The sequence below is a fragment of the Diabrotica virgifera genome, chromosome 1 (assembly GCF_917563875.1).
Source record: "Diabrotica virgifera virgifera chromosome 1, PGI_DIABVI_V3a".
Lineage (NCBI taxonomy): Eukaryota > Metazoa > Arthropoda > Insecta > Coleoptera > Chrysomelidae > Diabrotica > Diabrotica virgifera.
Window position 1 is genome coordinate 124,713,959 of NC_065443.1, and position 24,762 is coordinate 124,738,720.

The following is a 24,762-nucleotide window of genomic DNA, read 5'->3' on the forward strand; positions in this document are numbered from 1 at the left end:
TAAGGAAATTGGGGAGTCCCAAAGTTTCACAAGAAAAAAGCGAATATTTCGCGAAATGAATGACAGATCGAAAAACCAAAAAATATGTGTTCAATATTTTTTAAAAATCTATCGAACGATACCAAACACGACTTTCCACGGAGAGGGGTGGGGGGTAAATTTAATATTTTAAATACGAATCCCGCGATATTTCGCGAAATAAACATCAGATCGAAAAACTGCAAAAAACGCTTATTCAATATTTTTGAAAAATCTATCGAATGGTACCAAACACGACCTCCCACGAAGGTGGGGTGGGGGGTTACTTTAAAATATTAAATAGGAGCCCTCATTTTTTATTGCAGATTTGGATTTCTTACGTAAAAATAAGTAACTTTTATTCGAAACACTTTTTCGAATTATGGATAGATGGCGTTATAATCGGATATAAACGATTGTTGGAAATGGAAAATTAAATTAAAAAATGGCAAGCGCCCACTAAAATGGAAAACTTAACTTAACTTTTTTTGGTTTTAGGACCTACTCTTCACAACCTAATAGGTCCCAAAGCGCTCGAGTGACTGCACATTTAGCATACTTTGCTCCCCTACCATAAATAATAATTAAAGTTTTGTTAATTTTTTTCAGTAAATGTTAAAAAAAAGAGTTCATGAATATGATCATAAAATATAGTTTTCCACCTACCTCTACCGAAAGTAAACTTTTCCGGACCTGATTGTAGGGAGCAAAGTTGTACTTTTCCTCCCTAGGGAGGAAAATATTTTTCCTCCCTAGGGAGGAAAAGTAAAAGTGACGTCATTCATGAAATATAACTTATTGACGCCCTGTACAATATCTATTTTCTATTACGTAAGTATCTATACATTTTAACGTTTATTTATAAAACACCCAATATTTTGCAGAATGGTAAAAAACAGTAAATTTTTATTTTGATTTAACAATGTTTACATTAATAATTTGACTTATATTTGACAGTTGACAGTTATATTGTACCTACTTGTTAGTTTTAATTTTACTAAATTTTGTTGGTTAGTTACATAAATAAATTAAGTAAAAATAAAAAATGACTTGTTATTAATTTGAGGAAGGTGGAAAAACCATATGTATAACATGGGAGTAAAGTGCCTTTTCCTCCCTTGAATGATTACTGCCCTCCGCTACGCGTCGGGCAGTAAACTTCATTCTCGGGAGGAAAAGTAGCACTTTCCTCCCTTGTTATACAAATAGCTATTCCAGTTGAGGCCAGGGTACCGTATTGTACATATTTCAATTGCAAAAGATAGGTACTGATTCTTCTTCCTCTTAAGCTTCTCAGCCAGGAAATTCTTCTTCTACCTATGGATCTTTTCCCCTTATTGTTTTCCCCACTGATTGTGAAGTTGCTAATCTCACTGATTACCTGTACAGTCTTGGGCCCTATTTGCACCCATTTTTTTACCATTATGTTTCTTGGTATCCTTTTAACTTCGTTTCTTATTTTCTATTAACTCTTTTCCATATGTATATTACTCTTCTTTTTCTCCTTTATACTGGAATTTTTATTTTCTTAATATATGGCCAGTCCATCTTCATTTGCGCTTTTCAATTATAATCTATATTTTTCTTCATTAGTTCTTAGTCACAAACATTAGCGTGAAGTGTTATGATATTTAGTGCTGAAAAATGAATGACCAAGAAAAAAACAGTAGCAAGACAGCTGCAACAGAGATTAAGACCTTTCGAAGATACTATCGACTTCTAAGATGCTGTCGACAAGCATCGACAGAATAAGAAATAAGAAAATAGAGGAAATAAGAGAATATCCTTAAAAAAGAAACTGAATCGCAAATAGAATGAAATGATTTATCTTCTCGTTATACATATTTATACTATTTCAGATCTTCTTCTTCATGTGCCGTGCTCGATTGTTGAGCGTTGGCTATCGAATTGGCTATAGTAATTTTGTTGACGGCAGCTCGGAAAATGATGCAGAGGATCTGTAAAACCATTCTATTAGGTGTCTAAGCCATGACGTTCTTCTTCAACCTGGCCCCCTTCTTCCGTCCACCTTGCCTTTTATTATTAAATGGAGTATATTATATCTCTCTAAGGGCCGGTTATTCGAACGCTGATCAACATTGATCACTATCAAATATTTAATTACTGTCACAACTGTCAATGTCAACTTTGGTTGGGTTGCTGAAAACATAGTTAATTATAATTATGAGATTAGTTAGTCAATTAACATAACAATTATTAACATAATTGATTAACTAATTTTTTTATGGACCATAAAAAATTTAAAGACAACATAAATAATACATATCCGAAAGAATAATACATATGAACATCACAATGGACTACCAAAAATTAAATGTTATATCTAGCTATAGCCCCGAGGACTGCAAACCTAAGAAGGAACGAGAGGCATTCTACGAACAGTTGCAAACCATCCTGGACGACATACCTCATGAAGAACACTTAATTCTTATGGGGGATTTTAATGCACGAATCGGAAATGAAATAGTTCCAGGAGTAAAACAAAGATTCAATGAAAACCATGTCAACTCAAATGGAGAACTCATGGCTAATCTCTGTGCTTTTAACGAATTGCGAATCAATAATACATTTTTCGACCATAAGCTTCAGTATAAATATACGTTTGAAAACTCCAGGGGGCACAAATCTATGATTGACTTTATAGTCACTAATAGAAAAATCCACCCAGAGCAGATTCTATAGATATTCGAACTTTAAACTCGGCAGACGCAGGGAGTGAACACAAATTAGTCCTAGCAAAAATAAGAATGAAACTAACACCAAAACATTTTCCACAGGAAATCACCGAGGAAAAATTCAATGTAGAATCACTGTGGAACGATTCTACCAAAGAAATGTACCAAAGGAGACTAGCACAGAAGATACAGCTGAAGCAGATAGACGACATCGAAGATATAGACGCGAGCTGGGAGAAAATTAAAAACAATATTGAAGAGGCAGCAACAGAAGCTCTAGGAAAACGCAAAGTCGTACTGAACAAAAGAAACAACAACAATACACCATGGTTCAGAAAAGAAATAAAAGAGAAATGTAAAGAGAAGAGAGACGCCTACATGAAGTATAAAACATCAAACACTCCAGAATCCAGAGACACCTATAGAAGAATACGAAATGAAACAAAGCAATTGGTAAGAAGAACAAAAAATGAACACTGGGAACAGTTTACAAAAAGGATGGAAAGCGACTTCTACGGAACACAAAAACAAATATGGAGATTCATAAGAAACCAACGGAAAGAAATGGCAGAATTGAAGGAATACAATAACATACCAGCAAACGAATGGGAAAGATACTTGACGGAACTGTTTAAAGGAAAGGAAAATCATAACCAAAATAATAACCTACCTGAATTAAGACACGAAATTGAAATCAGTTTTCAGGAAGTAGGGGTAGCCATAAATTCACTCAAAAATAGGAAGTCACCAGGACCAGACGGAATAACCAACGAGCTTCTAAAATACGGAGGAGACAGTATAACCCTAGAGATGACAAAACTTATACAAAAACTAATATTGCACTGCAAGATACCAGACGCATGAAGAAACAGCATAATGATACCAATGTTCAAAAAAGGAGACAAAGAAGACCCCAACAATTATAGAGGTATAAATCTACTAAACACCGCACTTAAGCTAACCACAAAAGTCCTAACCAACAAAATCATTAAACTAACAACTTTATCAGATGAACAACAAGGATTCAGATCCGGAAGATCCTGCGTAGACGCCGTATTTGTACTGAGACAAATCACAGAAAAGGCCATTGAGTACAATAAACCAGCATATCTATGTTTTATAGACCTGACAAAGGCTTTCGATCGCATCCAAGTCGAAGACGTCTTACATTTACTGTATAGAAGAAACATACCAATCAATATTATACAAACCATCGAAAACATCTACTCTCATAATCGAATACAGGCAAAGATAAATGGAAAACTAACGCAGTTTATACCAGTACAAAGTGGAGTCAGACAAGGTGACTCGTTAAGCCCACTGCTCTTTAATATAATAATGGACGAAATAATAGAAGCAGTACGTAAAGGTCATGGTTACAGAATGGGGAATAAAGAAATCAAAGTATTGTGTTATGCAGACGACGCCGCATTAATCGCCGAGACAGAAGACGATCTCCAAAGATTAACACACATCTTTAATACAACAGCCAAGAAATACAATATGATAATATCAGCAGAAAAAACCAAATGTATGACAACATCTAAATACCCACTACGATGTAAAATCGAAATTGATGGGAAAATAATAAAGCAGGAAGCAAGGTTTAGATATCTGGGAATAGATATAACCAGTTACGTAGATGTTGAAGAGGAAGTACGACAACAAAGCTTAAAAGCAAGTAAAGCGGCGGGATCTCTCAATGACACAATCTGGAAGAACAAGCACTTAAGACAAGACACAAAAGCAAGAATCTATAAAGCAGCAATTAGACCTATATTAACATACACGGCGGAGACAAGGCCTGACACATCTAAAACGAGACGACTACTAGAAACAACCGAGATGAAAATACTCCGACGAATATCAGGGAAAAGTCTGTTGGATAGGGAGAGGAGCGAAAACATAAGAAGATCATGCAATATAGAAGACATAAATGGATGGGTGACAAAACGGAAACAGGAGTGGAACGAACACATTAGTAGAATGGCAGAGGATAGGACAGTACGAATAGCACGAGATAAGTCACCAAATGGACGAAGAAGTATTGGCAGACCAAGAAAAAGGTGGTGCGATAACCTAAACAATTTAGGAGGATAATATTGAAGAAGAAACAGGCTTTAAAGCCTACATACAAGAAGGAAGAAGAAGAAGAAGAAGATTAACTAATTTCATAATTGTCATCAATAATTATGTTTTCGGCAACCCAAGCAAAGTTGACATTGACAGTTGTGACAGTAATTAAGTATTTGATAGTGATCAATGTTGATTAGCGTTCGAACAACCGGCCCTAAGTGTCGCATAACATGACCAAAATATTCGAGTTTGCGATTTTTAACTGTTTTGATGACTTCCGTAACTTTTCTCATCCGATGCAAAACAACTTCGTTACGAACTCTATCCACCGAAATTATTCTTGGTATTCTACGATACACACAGATTTCACACACAACCTTCGATGCCATACAAAAGAGACACTATTTCGGATACTTGTCTAATTTGGTTTTTTTATCCAGCTTGCGCTGCATCATCAGTTTTTCTTATACAGAGTGAATAAACGCATAAAATTAAAGAATCGAAGTGTTTTTTAATATCCATTTCAATCCAAAAAACGGCTTAAATTGTATCCCGTTTCGTTCAAACTTCGAAATTGTAGGCAAGTGTCAAAGAAATAATTAATATGTTAAGAAATAATAGTATATACAATTACTTTATTATCATCCATATCATATTATAATATAATAAAATTAATCCAGGAACCGAAGCTTTTCACCTCACAATTTTTACAGAATGGATCGATTTGCTTGAAACTTTTAAAATGAGTAGTGGATAGTCCAAGGATCAAAATCTATATGCCGAAAGGCGCTTTTACCATGGGGGTGGTTGCCACCCCATCTGGGGGGGTGGAAATCTCAGAAAAAATGTTCTATACATTTTTTTGATAAAATTAACAGTTTTCGATTTATTCGCTATCGAAAGTGTTAGTTTTATATCGAAAAAATCAATGTTTTACGATATATACTCATTTAAGATTCACTCAATTTTTGCCGTAGAAATAACTTTTTCAAACCATGTACTTGGGAATTAAGTAACTTACAATTTCATATTAAAACATTTTTTCGTATCTCTGATGCTAATTTTTATATTCTGATGAAAATGGCATTTTTTACCAAACTACAAAAATTCGTTATTCGCTTTTAACTCCAGTTTCTTAAAAACTAATTCTAAGCCAGTCAAACTTATTTATTCCATTAATAATACATAAATAAAGAAGAATAAGTAAGGCAAATGACTAAAAACACCGCTAACTTACATTATTATGCTTCCAATTGGATTTCTCCTTTTTTTTTCAAAAAAATATATTGATTTTTTAACCGTATTTTTTTTTTATTTTTATCTTAAAAAGTTTGGCAAAAACAATTTTGTAGGTTTTTATAACATCTATAAGCCTATTAATTTAAATATTTTTAAAATCCTGTCGCAAAAAGAGATGACTTTGAAAGGGTTGGTAAAGGTGGTTTTTGCATGCTATTACAAGTTTTAACTGTCAATAGCTCACTTAATTTTCTTATAATAACTTGGCTCTTATGCTAATCTTTCTATACTGAAGAAAAGGGCATTTTTTCCAAACTACAAAAATTCGTTATTCGTTTTTAACTCCATTTATTTGAAAACTAATCATTCTAAGCCGGTCAAACTTCTAGAACCTATTAATAATACATAAATAAAGAAGACCAAATAAGGTCAATGACTAATTTGATTAGGGTGGTGATTAGGAGATTGCTTCCGATCACTTTTTCGCTGAAAAAATAGGGACTGACATTATTTTCATTATAATAAATCACTTAATTTTAGAGCCAAATACTTTTTTTATTTCTGGAGATAGATATTTTTAAATACTTTAAATTAGTTTTAACAAGTTATCCTCGAAAAATGGATAGTTTTACGTCTTTTGACTTTGAAACTACAATATTTAGCATTTGACGAAGAAGAACTAACATATAATACAGTATAGCTCGATTGCTATTGATCTTAAAGAAAATTAAAAAAACGGTTTTGTTTATTTTTTCAAAAGGTACATTTTTGTTTAGTAAAGTTGTTTTGATAAAACGAAAACTTTTGGAGTTATTAGTAGAAAACTTGTTAAAAGCATTGATTTTTTCGATATAAAACTAACACTTTCGATAGCGAATAAATCGAAAACTATTAATTTTATCAAAAAAATGTATAGAACGTTTTTTGCTTAGAATTAACGTTTTTACCAATTTTTGTGGTGAAAATATAATAAAAAATGTCAACCCCCCGAGATGGGATGGCAACCACCCCCATGGTAAAAGCGCCTTACGGCATCATATAGATTTTGATCCTTGGACTATCAACTACGTATTCTCAAATTTTCAAGCAAATCGATCCATTCTGTAAAAATTGCGAGGTTTTGTCCTATTTCAAGCTTCATTACTTGGACTAAATACATAGTATGTACCTAATAGTAATTAATTCGACATTAGGAAATTTAAATACAACAACTGGTCTTGTGTTAAACAAAAAGTGTTTGTGTTAAATGTTGAAGTAATTATCCAGTAATAAATGACTACTACAAATTTAGGTATTAGTAGGGGAGCCAAGAGCAAAATTTATATATTAAATTTCATTTCAATTACATATATATAATTTAGTCCCTTTGGAAATAAATGCAGACCACAACAAGCCACTACTACAGTCCGAATTATAAGAGCAGTGGCGGCCGGTCAGGGTCGGCAGGGTCGGCAGTGCCGACCCACACATTTATGGACACATTGTAGATTTTCTAAATATTTAATTTAATCTGAGTTGATGATATTTGTTTCTGTAAAATAAAAAAAGATCTGTGAGATAATACAGACTAAATTTTATTCATTGTTTGTAAAAGAATTCGATCAATCCGATACGTTAAAAGTGATCCCTACGGGTAAGAAACTTTTCAAATTAATAATCCCAGCCATGCATCCGATTGCGATTATGTGAATTCTATAAGATCTGCTTCGACAGGGACGGCGAGCCGTCCCTAGATTTACGATTTACTTGTAAGGAGCGCTGTGGAATATTAGCCGATAGGCAACCAATTATACATTTCACCACAATTTCACCCGTATTTGAATGGCAGAGTCCGGCAGATACCGGACCGGCAGAAATCAATCTGCCGATCGGTGATGGGCAGACACCAGCAAGGCATGTACCAAGGCACGTACCCTGCTATAGTGCGCTTGCGATGAAGTTAATTATTATGAAATAACGTAGCTTTTGGAATTCTAAATCTCGGTTAGTTTTCACTGTAGTATGTATGTACTACACCGTTCTTAGGCGTCAACGCCCTTCGGTAGGGATCTATGGGGAAGTATCACCGAGCCGCAAGCCCTTATCCCTTGCCGTACTGCTCCCTCATAGGTCGATCAGATGCCCGCATATTCCAGTCTAAGCGCCAGATTCATACTTAGAATTTTATACTGGCGCATTAGCCTTTTTGTTTTTCTGATGGCCTGGGCTGGGCTTGAACTCACATACCTCAAGGTGAAGTGAAGTGTGGGTCGGCCGCTAGTCGCACTGAGCTATCCGATCGATTCAGCAGATTGAGCAGATTTTCGTAAACAGCTTTTGGAAGTTTTCAATTTTATTAATAAAGGCGACAATTTTGCAAGTGATGATATCTCGATCCGTGAAGCAATCGGTTTGAAAACTTTACTAAATGATTATTCTTTTAATATTTTTTTACATATTTCTAAGAAAGTGTTTACCCAAACTGATGTGATATTCAGTGTTGTTCAAAATCAGTCAACTGACTTTATTTATTCCAAAAATAGAATAACAAAGCTGGTAAAAAATCTCAGAGATAGTAATTTTCAATATATACGCAGTGACGTTTTGGATTCGCTTGATATTTCCGAACACCCCCACAAAAGACAAAAGTATGACACAGATCTCGAAAAACAAATATATTTTGAAATTTTTGATACTATTATTACTTGTGCAATTAGATAGGTACTCATTTTTTCAAATTTTGAAGATTTGCAAGAATTTAAAAGTTACGCCAAAGAATTTTCAAAATATCTATTAGACAAGTGTATTAAAACTATCCATAATTCTTTAATCAAATAAACTAAGGAAATTAATTAAAAGTTTTATATGCTGATCCAACTATTTTCGGAAGATGGGATAAGTTACAAAATATGTATAATTTTATATACTGCAATTCATTGCAACAAACTGTTCCCGAAATTAATAAATTATTATCATGAATTCTCTCATTGCTACCAACTTTTGCCTTAAATGAACGGGATTTCTCTTGTCTAAAAAGTGTCAAAACGTATTGTCGAAACACCATGAAACAAAAGAGAATGTCAAACTTTTCTCAAATGTTAATAGAAAAAAACTATTAAAATCTCTCCAACACATTAATAAATTTTACGATGATGTTATTACCCATTTTGCTACGTGCAAACAACATAGACTAAAGTTAATTTATAAACATGTTTAGGTTCTAAATCTATGTGAAAAAACAAAAAAAAATAAAAAAAAAACAAAAACCAAAAATCTTCTATAATGATTGAAGCTTTTTAATTAGATGGTATACCTATCTGAGGAGACAAAAACCTTGCCGACCCTGTCCCTAAAGCCACGAGCCGCCACTGTATAAGAGCCAAGCATAAGTCAACCAACATCCTCAAGTGTATTGTTATCACAAGAAAATATACAACCAGTGCCATGTTTCGTTCAACAAATTCTGAACACGTTAACACCACAGGTCCAGATACAATCACAACGACTATTAACATCTATCTATAAGCGAGGTTCCTACAGCCTCTGCCGCTTCTCGCATTTCGACAGCCATCGTTTTTTGTCCATCCATTCGTCTTCTTTTATGGCTATATTTCTTATTATATGCCGTACATTTTCTTCCCAGGAAACTGAATGCCTTTCCCTTCTTCTTCTTTGTTGTGGTATGTAATTTAAAGCTTTGTTTGGCCAACTATCTTCATTCATTCGTTTCATGTGACCATACCACTTTAGTTGTCTCGTTTCAATTCTATCTACACTGGAATATACCTAATTTGTTCTCCTTCTAATATGTTCATTCCTGATGTGATCTTTTTTGGATATACCACTCGCTCTCCTTAGATAATACATTTCTAGTACATACTTCTATTCTTTTTTTATCTTTTTTCGTGATCTGCCAAACTTCTGCTCCATATAATAATAATTTCGTTGTTTGTCCAATATCTTTAGACGATAGTATAGAGCTTAGAATGTTTACCGCTTTTTTCCCTGCTGCATTCTGTTTTCGATGTCTCATTTGGTACCTAGTGCCTTCTTTCGACATTATAGATCCGAGATATTTATATTCTTTACATGTTTTCTGGTTCTAATTTCTAATTCTGGATCTTTTTCATCATCTCCTATTTTAAGATACTCTATCTTTAACATATTCATATTAAGGCCCCATTTTTCATATTTTTTCTTTAGTTTTCTAAACATGTAGTCCATGTTTTCCTCATCACTCGCTACGACTACCTGATCATCTGCGAAAAACAAAGTTGTTCGACAATTACTACCACCTATGTCTATTCCTATTCCGGATACTTGTTTCTTCCACTGCTCAATGTTTGAATATATACTTTAAATAAGGTCGGAGATAGACAACATCCTTGTTTAAGCCCCTTTGTTATTGAAAATGATTGCGATAAAAAGATTCCTTTTTTAACTACACTTCTTTCATTTTTGTATATATTTGCAATAGCATCATCCATATACTCTCTACTAGACAGTACTAGACCTACTTTCGTCAGTGTTTGAAACAGTTTTTTCAAAGGTACCGTATTGTATGCCTTCTCTACATCTACAAACAATAGGTGGGTAGATAGATTCCTTGCCTTCCGTTTTTCGATTACCTGCTGCAGAACGAATATATTATCAGTGCACGATCCTCCTGCACGAAATTTAAATGTCTTTGTATTCTGAGTCTATTCTTTCTTTTATTATTTGACCGTAGTAGAACCTCCCCACTGAGCTGGTAACAGGTATTCTCCTATAATTATAATTACAGCATTTGCGTTCATTCCCATATTATGTGTACACAAAAAGTGAAAAGTGCGTATTTAGGGCAGAAGAATACGCCACATTGTTAAACGTTAAGTTTACTCTCATTCTGTAGATTGTAGAGGAAAGCTATCTACGTATCTTTTTTGGCTGTGCCTCCAATAAATACTGTACGCCGCATACAACGTTAATCCATACCGTCTACAGCTAACAATATACATACAAACATTCTTTAGGTCAAAACAAAAATTTTTGCATGTAGAAAATTAAATCTTTTGTCTCAGAAAAAATTTTAGTTTAATTTATAGCGGTGATCATTTACAGTTTATAACACATTTTTTTTCTTTTATTAGGTTATGGATTTTCTGAAGGTGCTGAAGTATCTGGACTTGGTGCACCCCACGTAGCCGTCATTATGAAGAACCTTATGACTCGATTGGGATTCCAGAAGTACTACCTTCAGGGAGGTGATTGGGGTGGCATAATAGTAGCCAACTTAGCATCATTATTCCCAGAAAAAGTGCTGGGAGTCCATTCCAATATGTGCTTTGCCAATAGTCCTCTTTCTCATCTAAAATTAGCATTGGGTAGTTTAATGCCATCTTTGATTGTTGAAGCCGACAAGCAACATCTCGTTTATCCCAGAATGAAAATTTTTGGATTCCTTCTACTGGAAAGTGGTTATATGCATCTTCAGGCGACTAAACCGGATACCGTTGGTAAGATTCAACATGATAATATCAAATAGCAATGTAAATTTCCCATATTACGCCAAAAAGTAATGCTACTGTATAAAAATTATACTGATACTGTAATAATTACACATCTTTGCTACTGTTAAATTCTGTATAATTCCAGGTGTCGCTCTACGTGATAGCCCTGTAGGTCTTGCAGCTTACATCATAGAGAAGTTCACCACATGGACCAATCCATCATGGAAAGACTTGGAAGACGGAGGATTGACAAAGAAATTTACTTTGGAAAAGTTGTTGGACAACGTTATGGTTTACTGGGTTACCAGATCTATCACCACCTCCATGAGGTTGTATGCAGAAACATTTAATTCCGAAATCTACGCCTTGAACGTTGATGGGTAATTTGTTATATTTTTTAAATAATTTATTTTAATGTTTGTGAGCTTTTGCCCTCTTAGTATCATTTCGATCGAGTACAGGACGCCAATACTAAAGATGCAAATACTAAAAGAAGCAGGAATTAACAACCAAGATCTGAAAATAATTCGAAACCTTTATTGGAATCAAACCAGGTGAACACAACGAATATGTGAAAATCATGCTTGGAGTGAGGCAAGGTTGTATTGTGTCTCCTCTAATCTTCAATCTCTACTATGGAAATAGTTATTTTCCTAACAAGTGCAGAAAGTCATTCTTTTGCAAGCAGTCGAGTGCGGAAAAGAGACGTTATGCAAGAGTTAGGAACAATATTTTTTCTAAGAGTCTTTAAAAAAAATTACCAAATCTTAATCAATTAATTTAATTAATATGAAAATTCCACACCTGTAATTTTGAACCAATCAAAATACGTTATTTTGACAGATCACCATGGCAACAGAGGTATTTTATCGGAAATTTTTTGCTCGTGGGGTACCCAACAGCGAATTATAGTGGAAATTTTTTGACGTTTACAATAACAGAACATTTTTGACAGACTGGTTTTTATTTGTTTACATAATTTAGTTTTGATTCATTTTCTATCACTTGTAGTTACTCAAAACTTATGTAAAATTGAAGAATATACTATTTTCTATCTTGAAATGGTATTCCCATGCAACTACAATGAGTAGAAATTACGAATTTGAAAGCCTAAATAATTGCTGACAAAGCTATGGCGCGCTATTAATCTGTTCATGCAGCTTTGGATTTTCAAATGCAAATTTGGTGTGGAATTTTCTTACCGAATACCACGCGAAGTCAAATTAATATCCGGAAATTTTTTTTTGATCATGAATATTTTTAGAAAATTTCCCTCGTCTGCGACTCGGGAAATTTTCAAAATATTCATGATCTCAAAAAAATTTCCGGAAATAATTTGACCTCTAGTGGTATTGTCAAAACCAAACTTTCAATATAATTAGTTAGCATGACGACGATCTTGGTTTCCATGACGATTATTCAAAACGACTGCTATTGTCTACCGATTTGACTTTCGAATATTATGTCAAAATAATTTTATTTCATCGAATTGTCGCGTTAATTTCATTAAAACAGGAACACAATAAGATATATTTTAAATAAATTAGTAAATAATATCTAAACATTAGTTTATTGCATGTATTATAATTACTTTAAGGCCATATTAACATATCTAAATTAACACGCGTGCGGAAAAGTAAAAACCGCGTGGGGAAAAGTAACACGCCTGCGGAAAAGTGACATGCGTGCGGAAAAGTGAAACTTTCTAAACTAAAATGCGTGCGCGAGAGTAGACATTTTTGCACGCTCGTAAAAAAAATATTTATCGAAGCTTTCAGCATGAAACTGAAAAAGGTATTCTAAATAACATCAGGTATTCAGATGACACCATAGTATTTGCGGACAACCAAGAAGACCTAAAAGTCTATATGAACAAAATCACGCATTACAGCCAACAATATGGACTCAATATAAACAGAGTAAAGAATACAGAGCTTATGATCATTAGCAGGAAAGAGATAACAGAAGGCCAACACTACATCAACCAAACCTCTGTAGAAAGAGTGACTCACTACAACTACCTCGACACCATAATAGATAAATATTGGACCAACAAACAAGAGATGAGAGCGCGCATCAGAAAAGTTAGATCCACCTTTAACCAGATGGGGCCTCCTTCAAGAGCCACCACCTCGCTCTTAGCATAAAAGTAAGAATTCTGCCATGCTACGTCTTCTCTCTCCTTTTTAATAGTGTTGAATCGTGGACCTTAAACGAAGATATCTGCAGAAAATTGTAAGCATTTAGATATGGCTTTATCAAGGAATTCTTAAAATCCCTTGTACTGACCAGGTCACAAATGAGGAGATCCTCAGAAGAATGAAGAAGAACCGAGTTAGAATATTGCGGACACATGATGCAATATTAATTCAGATATTATGTCCTCTTACACTTACAAGCCATCCTATAAAGAAAATTATTTGGAATGCGAGGTCCAGGAAGAAAAAGAACATCCTGGATAAAGAATCTTAGGACCTGGTCCAGCACAACATGTGTAGCATGACCGCCAACATTCGTCACGAATAGGCACATCAAGAAAAAGAATATGTATTTTATCGAATATTACTATACTAAATTTACAATCAAGATGCAGTAGAAATAAACAAACCAAGGCACGTTCGTTAAATGCTACTAGGAGCACTCCCGAATCATAATTTACAATGTATAAACTTTGGAAATCATGATTTGGGATTTACAGTGTATGTATACAGGGTGTCCCCGAAAATAGTGCGTTCCTTAAAGGTATAGATAGAAGGCACAATGTAGAGCAAAAAAGTCTTATAACATTTTTTTCTAAATTCAGCCGTTTGACCAAAAAACGAAAATATATTTTGATATGCAAATTGAAGTCTGGCAACACCGTGGAACACAAAAGCTAAAGGTTGACACATTTAAAAATAGTAGGTTTGTAGGTCATTTGTATCTGGTAGGTAGTACAGTAAAAAGGTAAATATCAACAAAATGTTTACATTTTTTCACCCCGTCCTCGTCCCCTCACATCAAACAAAGAAAGATATTAATAGCAAAAATGCCTAAATCACACCTCAAATAGTAAATAAACAAGAGGTTCCATTAGATTAAATTTCCAGTCACAGGTTCTTCTACGCCATGTTGCCAGCTCGTTGTAAATTAATGAAAATAAAAACTCATTCCTATGGAGAACAATGTAATTTTTTTTTTTTTCGAAACGGTTAACTTTAGGAAAAAAATGTTATAGGACTTTTTTGTTCTAAATTGTGTATTATATCCACACCTTAAAGGAACGCACTATTTTCGGAGACACCTGTATACATTGTAAATTATGATTCGGGAATGCTCCTAGTAGCATTTAACGTGTCTTCGTTTGTTTATTTCTACTGCATTTGATTGTTAATTTAGTATAGCTGTCTAGAATATGTCTAAGATTTACAAAAATTGTTTAAAGAACTTCTTGAAATTTCTTGCGAATGTACTTTAACATTCTTCTTATTTTTCAGTCTTCCCGTAGATGTGCCCAGCGCATGCTCTCAATTTGAACACGAAATTACATATCTACCAGAATCAATCCTAAAGGAAAGGTATCGCAACTTATTGTTAGCAAGCTCGCATACAGACGGTGGCCATTTTGCAGCTTTTGAAGCTCCAAATGTTCTTGCCAAAGATACTTACGACTTTGTTGAAAAAGTTCAAGATTTCGAAAAGCAGAAACATAAAAAGTAAATTTTTGTATATTTATATGGTTTTATTATAAGTAAATTTTAATAAAAAGTTTTGTTTTTTTCTGTTTATTTTGTTGTAAATTATTACAAAACTGAAAATGATTAAGTATACTAAGCAACAGATTCTTTTCTGTTGGACGATCATTTTAGTCTAGTGACTAAAACGTTGTAGTGCAATGGTCGGCCATGTAGAATGTTTTCACAGAGAGACACTTAAATAATTGAAATTTTATATTACGAAATTTGTACCTATAATTGGTATCGTCATTTTAGTACTCGTAACTGGTATATCATAGAACACCTACAGACAATAAGGACACTTATCGAAAAGTGTAAGGAATACAATAAGAACCTCCTCATTTGGCATTTGTGGATTACAATAAGGCAGGGGTCGGCAACCTGCGGCTCGCGAGCCGCATGCGGCTCTTTGAATGTGAAGCTGGAGCTCTTTTGTTCCACACGCAAATATTCTTTATTTTACCAAAATAAATTAATACCAAAATATCGCGATAAAACCAGTGCAACTGTTGACACGAATTACTTCAGCACAGTTACAAAAAAATTGAAGATGAATTTGCTGGCAGATTTGAACAATTCAAAACCAACAAAACCACTCTAGCATTCATAGTAAATCCTCTGCTCTCAACACAAATAGTAACGAAATCCACGTTGAGCCATTTGGAATAATTGATACTGGATCTTTAGAAATGCAATTGATCGATTAAAAAAGTAACGCTTTGTGAAGTGAAAAATTTACAGAATTGAAAAGCAAGTTGGAAGAGTTGGAGGTCCAGAAATGTATGTACGTAACGCAACAAAAGTGGACAGCTTTGAAAGAAATGCCGCGAATTAAGGGACTTATATTCGACGCATGGAACAGTCTTCCAGATTGCTAGTGCTACAGTGAGGTAAAGAAGTTGACATTTGACAAGTTGACTTTCTTACGAGAAAGCGTGCTCTTGCATGAATATTATTAAAAGTAAACTAAAAAGCCAACTAACAAATGAAAATTTAGAGTCGTGTTTGAAACTTAAAACAACAAGTTATGAGCCAGATTTATCCAAACTTTTTAAAACCATGCAAAGCCAACACTTCCATTGAGATTATTTGCTCAATTGTTTGTCATTGAAGTACAAGTTAGTGTTGTAAGTGAATATTTTTTTAAATTTTTTACTTGAATAAATTAAATGTAAGAAAATATATACATATGTGAAAAACACTATATACATATTATGAATAAATAGATTAATTTTTTTTATCAAAGAACTTTATTTATGCGAATACTATTTATTGTTAACAAAAAAAAATTGTGGCTCTTTAAATACTTTGAAATTTTGTAAATTGTAATTTTTGGCTCTTCCGACTCAAAAGGTTGCCGACCCCTGCAATAAGGCATTCGATTTCACAAAACTCGACAGCAGTACTAGAAGAAATGAATAACGAAAGGATTGATATCAGATATTATAGAATACTCCTAAAATACATATACGATAATGTATATGTATTTATTAGTATTCTATATCTGATGACACAGTAGTCATAAGCAACAATACAGAAAAACTAATCTACATGCAAAAGGAACTTAAACAACAATCTGAGAAAATCGATTTAAAAATTAATTTAAATAAAACAAAAGTGATGATAAATCAAAAATTCACAATCGACTTAGATGGAAATGAGATCGAAAGTGTCGAAGAGTGTTATAGATATACCTAGGTCACACGATCAAACTAGGCAAACAGAATCAACGGCAGAGATAACTAGAAGAATCCGAATGACTTGGACAGCAGTAGCAAGACTCAGTGATGTGTTAAAAAAACAAAAAGAAACCAATAAATCTAAAGAAAAGGGTATTCAACAGTTATATTCTACCAGTTATGACCTATGGAATGGAGACCATAACACATACAGAGGTATCATCCAATAAATTGAGAACGACACAGAGGGCGATCGGACGAGCTATGTTAGGAGTATCTCTGAGCAGGGGCGGTTTCTCCATTGGTTTACTTGTGCAGTGAACACCCCTTAAAAGTTCATTAAAATACAATTTTTTAAATCTCATACCTAAATATTATAATATTATTAAAATATTTTTTTAATCTCATAGAATCATTAAAATTTAACTTTATTTATTAATCATATTTACTTGCTCTACGCCGCTGGATGCACGTGGAAAAGTACAGATACTATGCTCTGGTGCAGAATTCAAATTGAACTAGCCAGTACTAACTTACCCCTGTGTTCGAAAGAGAAATCTTAAAATCGGTGAAAAAACATTTCGCCTATCTAAAACAGTGAGGATTTGTGCAGTGCACACAGAGACCAGTGCAGCGTTTCGGTTCACAGTTTGGAATTTTCTGTTGAGGGATTTAGTTAAATACGGTTAAATCTTAAATACAATATTAATAGTTTTATGATGGAGCCTTATGCAGTGGAATTTATAAAAGAAAATGTAAATAGTTTTGAAAATCGACTTCTTATAAAAACGAATGGTCAACTTCGGCCGGAGATAGGTATAAGAATGTGCTATAAAAAACAAAAAGCTTTAAAGCTTTAAAGTTGAACAATATAAAAAAACTGCGTGGTTGTGCGGATATGATAAACTACATTCTTTGTTTTGTTTTCCATGTTTAGTATTTTCAAAGAATGAAACTATTTCTTCAGAGTGGACAAAAATGGGCGTTCGAGATTTATCTCATTTATCAACAAAAATTAAAAAACACGGATCTTCCCAAATTCATTTAAAAAATAAATTGCAACTCTCAGATATTGGCAATATTAATGTTCGCCAATTATTAGATTCTGGGTATAGGAAAAAACGCACCTTGCATTTTACCTCAATGGTGGCGTGGAAATGAATGCATTATTTAATCGAAATTAGCTACAGATTTTATGTATACCTACCATACATAAATAATAAAAAATGATTAATATTCCACATTTAAACAGGCGAAGCACTCACTATTGATAATTTTTTAACGAACGCGTATGCAATAAGTGAATATAGGTATAATTTGGTGAGAACCAGGAAAGTACAGTCGGAAAAATGAAAGAATACCCATGAACTATCACATCAATCACTGTTTTTGTATTTGCTGTCTTTTTCTATAAAAAAAGACAGCAAATACAAAATAAGTGATTGATGTGATCGTACATGGGTATTCTTTCATTTTTCCGACTGTATAATAGTTTCACTAATCCGCTGTGTCGCAATTGCCCGCGGCTTTTATTCACTGTTTCTATAATTACATTCCTCAATGGAACACCCTTTTTAAATTACCACGAGCCGCCACTGTCTCTGAAAAAACATATACGAAATGAAGACGTGCGAAGCACGACGAAGGTGGAAGATGTAATGGAACTAGGTGGGACACGTGGTACGACAATACATCTAAAGGTGGACGAGAAACATTGTACATAGACGATATCAAAACAAAAATGGGGAGAAACTGGCACCAAATAGCACAAAACAGAGGAGAATGGAGAACTCATGCGGAGGCCTTTGTCCAGAAGTGGATGCAAACAGACTGAAGAAGAAAAAGAACTTGTATCGGATTACATTCTTATTAACAAAAGATTTAGTTACGCCATCAGCAGAGTTACGATACCCTGCAGCAGATATTGGAGCTAATCACAACCCTTTAGTCGCCAATCCAAGAGTCAGGCTAAAACAATATATAATAATAAAACAATAGAGAAAAACATCAACAAAAGAATTTTACTATTCCAGCTATCAACAAAGAAATGAGAATAACCGAAAATGTTGAGAATACATGGATATTATTTCATGAACATATTATAACCAAGATACTAGAAGAACATAGTGTAACTAATAGATTCAAGAACCACCATTGGATGACAAAAGGAATACTACACCTTATGGAAAAAAAGACAACACATTTACAAGACAGACATTTAGAGAAGAAACAAAGAGAAATAAAACAAAAATACGAGCGGCTAAAGAAAAATGAACAATGGATTGTTGTTCAGAAATGGAAGAATTAGAAAAGGAACATGACATGAAGTGGCTGGCCTGTATAATAAGAAAAACACTAATACTTGAAACTATATATAAACATGGAGCAACTGTATAACTAAATTGTTCCAAGATGACAGGACAAACATATAGAGCAATTTAAATCAAAATTGAACTGAAATTTTTAGACCTGAAGTTCTTCATGCAATAAAATCAGCCAAAATCAAGAAAGGAGCTTTGACAATAAATTCAAAATTAATATACCAGGCACGGAAGACTGAAAGAAATGTACCTATACCCATACAAGCTGGTGCTACCTGGTACACTGATGGTTCAAAAACATAGTAAAGTGTGGGACTCGGCATAGTAGGGACCAATCAAGGGATACACTTCTCGGCAAGTCTATCTATGGATGTCACAGTTTTCCAGGCGAAAATAATGGAAATCCATCTCTGCGTGAAAGAAATAGAAAGGCAGCAGGAAAGAGGCAGGCGTTGAATTGCCGTGTTCAAAGATAGTCAGGCAGCGCTTAATGCCGCTTAAGGCGCTTCTGTAGATGTCAATTCTAAGCTATTAAGGGATTGTGTGGGTGCCCTAAATCAACTAGGAGACCGTAGCAACTGGGTAACGGGGCACGAGGGTCATAAGGGCAATTAAAAAGAAGATGAAATGTAAAAGAAAGAAAGTGGGTAGCTCACAAATCTTTGGAATGGTGGAGGAATTCGTTAGGGCAAAGACAGGTGAAACATTTCATCACAGAACATTTGTCAAAATGTATGGCAGACCTACTAAGCAAAGACAGGAGAACAGTCAAAGCCATAGGTAGGTCTGCTAACAGGACACTGTAAGCTGAATAAGCACTTGAAGCTGATGGGATTGTAAGATGATGACCTGTGCAGATTCTGTCACCTAAAAGAGGAAAGAACATTTTATATCAGTGTGACAGTCTGGCAAATGCGGTTCTTTGCATTACGAGAAGAAAATCCGCCGGCAAATAGTTACCTACATGGAAGGTTCAGTCTCAAAGCTACTTATTAGACCATTTAAAAAGGGTCAGGCTAGAGAATGTAACCTCTAGGACTAGAGGACCACAATAGATCTGAAAAGGTCGCAGTGGAATGGGCAAAAAGGCCCACCTCTTTAAATCTATATATCTAATAAAGCAACTGGGCCAGGCAACAATCCCAGCTGAACTCTTAAAAATGATACAGAGAACCAGATCAGAGCTCTAGTTAAGCTTTCTAATGGCATTTATGAAATATCTGAGGAATGCCTTGAGTCTGTCTTTTAGCTTTCCAAACAAACAACGGGCAAAAAGATGCGACAAATATGTCTAATCAGGGTTTGAAATTAACTATATCTTCTTGGGCCATACTATTTATGAAAAATAAAAAATTTTAAAAGTCAATCAAAAATTTAATGCAATAGGTTTTAACTTTATAATGTACAACATTATTATTCATAATATTATACCTACATTTCACCGACCACCATTCTTAATGCATAACCATTGTTTAAAAAATAATTATTTTTTAAAGAATGGCATACCGGGCATACCTCTTAAAATATAGAAAACTCCATAAAATTCTCGTTTTCAGAAATTCCCTTTACCTTACCACTTTGTTTCAACTTTACATCCATAGATGATCCTGTGTCGGGTAAGCTAGAAAATTATTTTTTTGACAGGTAGAACATGCAGACACCAATAGATGGCGTCACTCCTACCAAAATATTAATCTTACAGAGCATGGTCTCAACAAGTTGGTGACTGCTCGGCAAATTTTGTAGATTTTAATGTAAGTACCCCATATACTCTTCCCATTTAGATACAGGTAATTTTTTTAATGTTAGGATGAGCTTTTACACACACACATATCATAAATTAATTCTATTTTAGGACATATACAAACTCATACATAGTTGGGTATTTTGCATACACTGAAAAAAGTGTTACCTAATAATAACAACTGTGAGAAATATTTTTTTTATTTTTAATAAAAGGGGAATAATTGATGAACATTTCTGTTAAATTTTTGGTTTCGTACTTTTGACCAAATTACGAAATAGTTTTTGTAGAAGTTTAGTATAAGTATCTATAAAAAAGGGGAAATCCCAATAGTTAGCTGCTGTAAGTATATCATAGTTTAAACAAACTTAAAATGTATGGTAATGGTACAATATGGTATGATGGTACATTTTTTATTAAAACTTTTAGGGTAGTCAATGAGGGTATTTGGCTCCGAATTCCATCCTACTACATCGATTTACTTGATATTTTCACAGTAAGTAGGGAATAGCTCAAGAACAAAGTCTACCCTATGCCGATGTGCGCTTTTATTTTGGGGGTGGTTCCCACCCCTTCTCGGGGGTGAAAAATGTTTTGGTTAAAATAGCCACGGAAGAGGCTAGAAAACCTAATTTTAAGCAAAAACTGTTCTATAATTATTTTTTGAAAACTCAATATTTTTTGAGTTATTCGTGGTTGAAAATTGCCCATTTTCATTGAAAAATGACACCCTTTCGGACGGATTTTTGCGATTACCTTAAAAACTATGCATTTAACAAAAAAACTATAGAAAATATTTCTGTAGGTTATAAAAAAACAAAGAGATTCGTTCCTTCATAAATCTTCTAGTTAAAATACAAAGAGGGATATGGTAGGTAAGAAGAGTTTGTTTTTTTTGGCTGCATGCTCAAATCGGTGTATTCAACTTGAAATAACAGAGAAACTGTCAATTTTGGGTTTATAATGATACTAATAAACTAATCACTTTTGTAGTGCTTGAAGAAGACCTTTAAAATGAGTAATACTAAATGACGATTACATTCAAACTAAGCGAGATATTCTGCAAAAAAAGTTGATGACTAATGTATTTTAAGAAGAAATCAGAACTATCCATCAGAATTTAAATACATCGTTTTCCTTCTATAATACTTTTTATTATAGTGTTATTTCTATGTTCAAATAGTTGAAATGGATTAAAATGAATGGTTTTTGAAAAAAATAAGATCAAATTATAGAGCGCCTTTTTAAATTTTCTAAAAATCTTCCTTTTCCTCCATGTAACTCGAAAACGATAAGAGATACGAAAAAAGATACCACACAAAAGTGTAGTACTTTTTCAGATACAAATTTTCTTTTTCATTACTGTATCTCTTATCATTTTCAAGTTACATGGAGAAAAAGGAAGATTTTTAAGAAAATTTAAAAATGCTCTCTATAATTTGATCTTTTTTTTTCAAAAACTATTCATTTTAAACCCGTCCAACTTTTTGAACATAGAAATAACACTATAATAAAAGATATTGTGGAAGGAAAATGATGCATTTACATTTTGGTGGCTGGGGGTTAAAATTACTTCTTATTTTTGTTTTCTTAAAATACATTAGTTATTAATTTTATTTGCAGCATATCTCGCTTAGTTTTAATGTAATGGACCTTTAATGTAGCTCATTTTAAAGGTCTTTGCAAGCACTACAAAAGGTATTAGTAGCATTATACACCTAAAATCGACCGTTTCTCTGTTATTTCAAGTTGAATACACCAATTTGAAAATGTACCAAAAAACAAACTATTTTCACCTACCATATCTCTTTTTGTATTATAACTAGAAGATTTATGAAGGCAAGTGTCTCTTTTTTTTATAACCTACAAAAATGTTTACTATAGCTTTTTTAATAAAAATAATGCTTGTTTTGTTATCTCTGTGTCCGGTTTCCGAAGGGTATGACCCAACCATTTCCATATTCTCTTTCTTATTTCTTTATGTAAGTATTGGTTCTTGTTTCGTTTCTTTCCGTAAGTTTGAGTTTGTGATCCAATTGGGCCAAAATCTTAATATATATTAATGAAGGATTGAATCTTTCCAGTGTTGTGTTTTGTTTTTCCCCAAGTTTGTGATAAGTATAATATAAATGTGATAAGAGTTTTATTTTGGTGTCCAGTTGTTTCCTAGGTTGGTACCTATACATATTTGATTTTCAATCTCTTTTGTTATTATTATTGTGTATAACTTGTAGAGGTGGTTTAACAGGTTTATGAGTCGATATTTCTCGAGGTCCGTTGGATCGGTCTTTTTGTGTAATAAAATGGTAAGAGCACTGTGCCAATTCCTTTGTATTCTTAAAGTCTGTCTCTACCAATCTTTGCGATATTATCTTCTCCCGGAGCTTTATTTCTTTTCGTTTATTTTGTTCAGTGCATTCCTCATTTCGTCTTTTAATGTAGCAGGTATTAATTCCGATACTTGGTTGAGCAAGTTTTTTAACTTTTCTGGTAGGTACCTGCTCATCGTGGTTTTGTTGACTTCTGTATAGAAATCTTCTACTACTCCTAGTAATTCATCTCTGTTGGTGAGGATATTTCCATCTGTATTCTTTAATTTCGTTGTTTCTTTTTTGCCATTTTCTAATTTTCTCCTTGGAACTTTGATTATCTTCAATAATATGTTGGATTCGTGGACTTTTTTGCTTTCGGCTGTCCGTCCTAATAGACGCTTGTATTCTTTTACTTATCTCCCTAAGTTCATGGCATTCTTTGCTTATAATAACAAGAACATAGCATTTTTCTCTTCCCTTCTATTATGTCATGTGGTTTCTTTTGGCAGTGTATCTTCTGGCTATCCTCTATAGCTTCTATTATAATGGCATTCAGGGTGTTGACATTTGGGTCTTCTTATTGCTTTCGACTCTTTCGAGCATGCTGTTAATGTGTTCTTCAAATTCATATACATTCTCAGGCTCTGTCCAAGTAGGTTTAGACTTTCTTTTTATCATGTGGTATTTCTCATTCCCAAGGTCTATTTCTATCGAGACTTTTACTATTCTGTGGTCGCTGCCTGTTGAAAACTGGTTTAGAACTGTAAAATTTCTTGTCAGTGATAATATCATATTTACTCGAAAATGTTAAATTTATTAACCAAAAGAAGAATCGACGAAATTGGTTATAAGCCTCTTCTTATTGTAGTTGTAGTGATATATGTAGACTATAAATAGACGGCTTCCAGAGGAAATGTTAAATTTATTAACCAAAAGAAGAAGAATCGACGTAATTGATTATAAGCCTCTTCTTATTGTAGTTGTAGTGATATAGGTAGACTCTAAACAGACGGCTTCCAGAGGAAAAACATGCCTATTTTATATGCAGTTCTTTGGCTCTATTGTCGATATGCAAGATGCACTCTGTTTTTCCCATTTGCAACCAGAGAATTCAATAGTATTATGGTTAAAACAACTTTTTTCTTGTGGAATTGATATACTATTTTACTACATAAAAATCTATGGTTACTTGCCATTAAATATAGTAGATTCATAATTCAGGAAATAAGGAAAAAAATATCCTGTTGGTGACACAACCCCCTCCAGGCCGAAACCAATTTTTTTTGAGTAGTATGGACATCTATATTAATAACCTATATGTTTCCTGCCAGGGACGTATTTAGGGGTTGGCGAGAGAGGCGCCCGCCAAGGGCGCAAGGGTGAGGGGGCGCACAATTAGCGGAAGATTTTAATTTTATAAACTAAGATTTTTCATACTTTCGATGAAAAAATATGATGCCGTATTCTAGCAAAATTAAAAAGATAAGAGAATA

General features: G+C 33.7%; 2 protein-coding genes across 2 annotated transcripts in view; both read left to right on the top strand.

Moving 5' to 3' along the window:
• Positions 1 to 15,255, top strand: part of LOC114338823 (juvenile hormone epoxide hydrolase 1) — a 30,297-nt gene extending 15,042 nt beyond the window's left edge. The window contains exons 3-5 of the mRNA XM_028289439.2: positions 11,138 to 11,503; positions 11,643 to 11,877; positions 14,974 to 15,255. Coding sequence (XP_028145240.2) covers positions 11,138 to 11,503; positions 11,643 to 11,877; positions 14,974 to 15,196 — 824 coding nt within the window. The 3' untranslated portion in view covers positions 15,197 to 15,255. The remainder of the gene's footprint in view (positions 1 to 11,137; positions 11,504 to 11,642; positions 11,878 to 14,973) is intronic.
• Positions 15,256 to 20,886: 5,631 nt separating this feature from the next.
• LOC114338791 (transcription factor E2F2-like) overlaps positions 20,887 to 24,762 on the top strand; it is a 275,509-nt gene continuing 271,633 nt past the window's right edge. The window contains exon 1 of the mRNA XM_028289414.2: positions 20,887 to 20,967. The gene's annotated coding sequence lies outside the window, so the exon portion shown is untranslated. The remainder of the gene's footprint in view (positions 20,968 to 24,762) is intronic.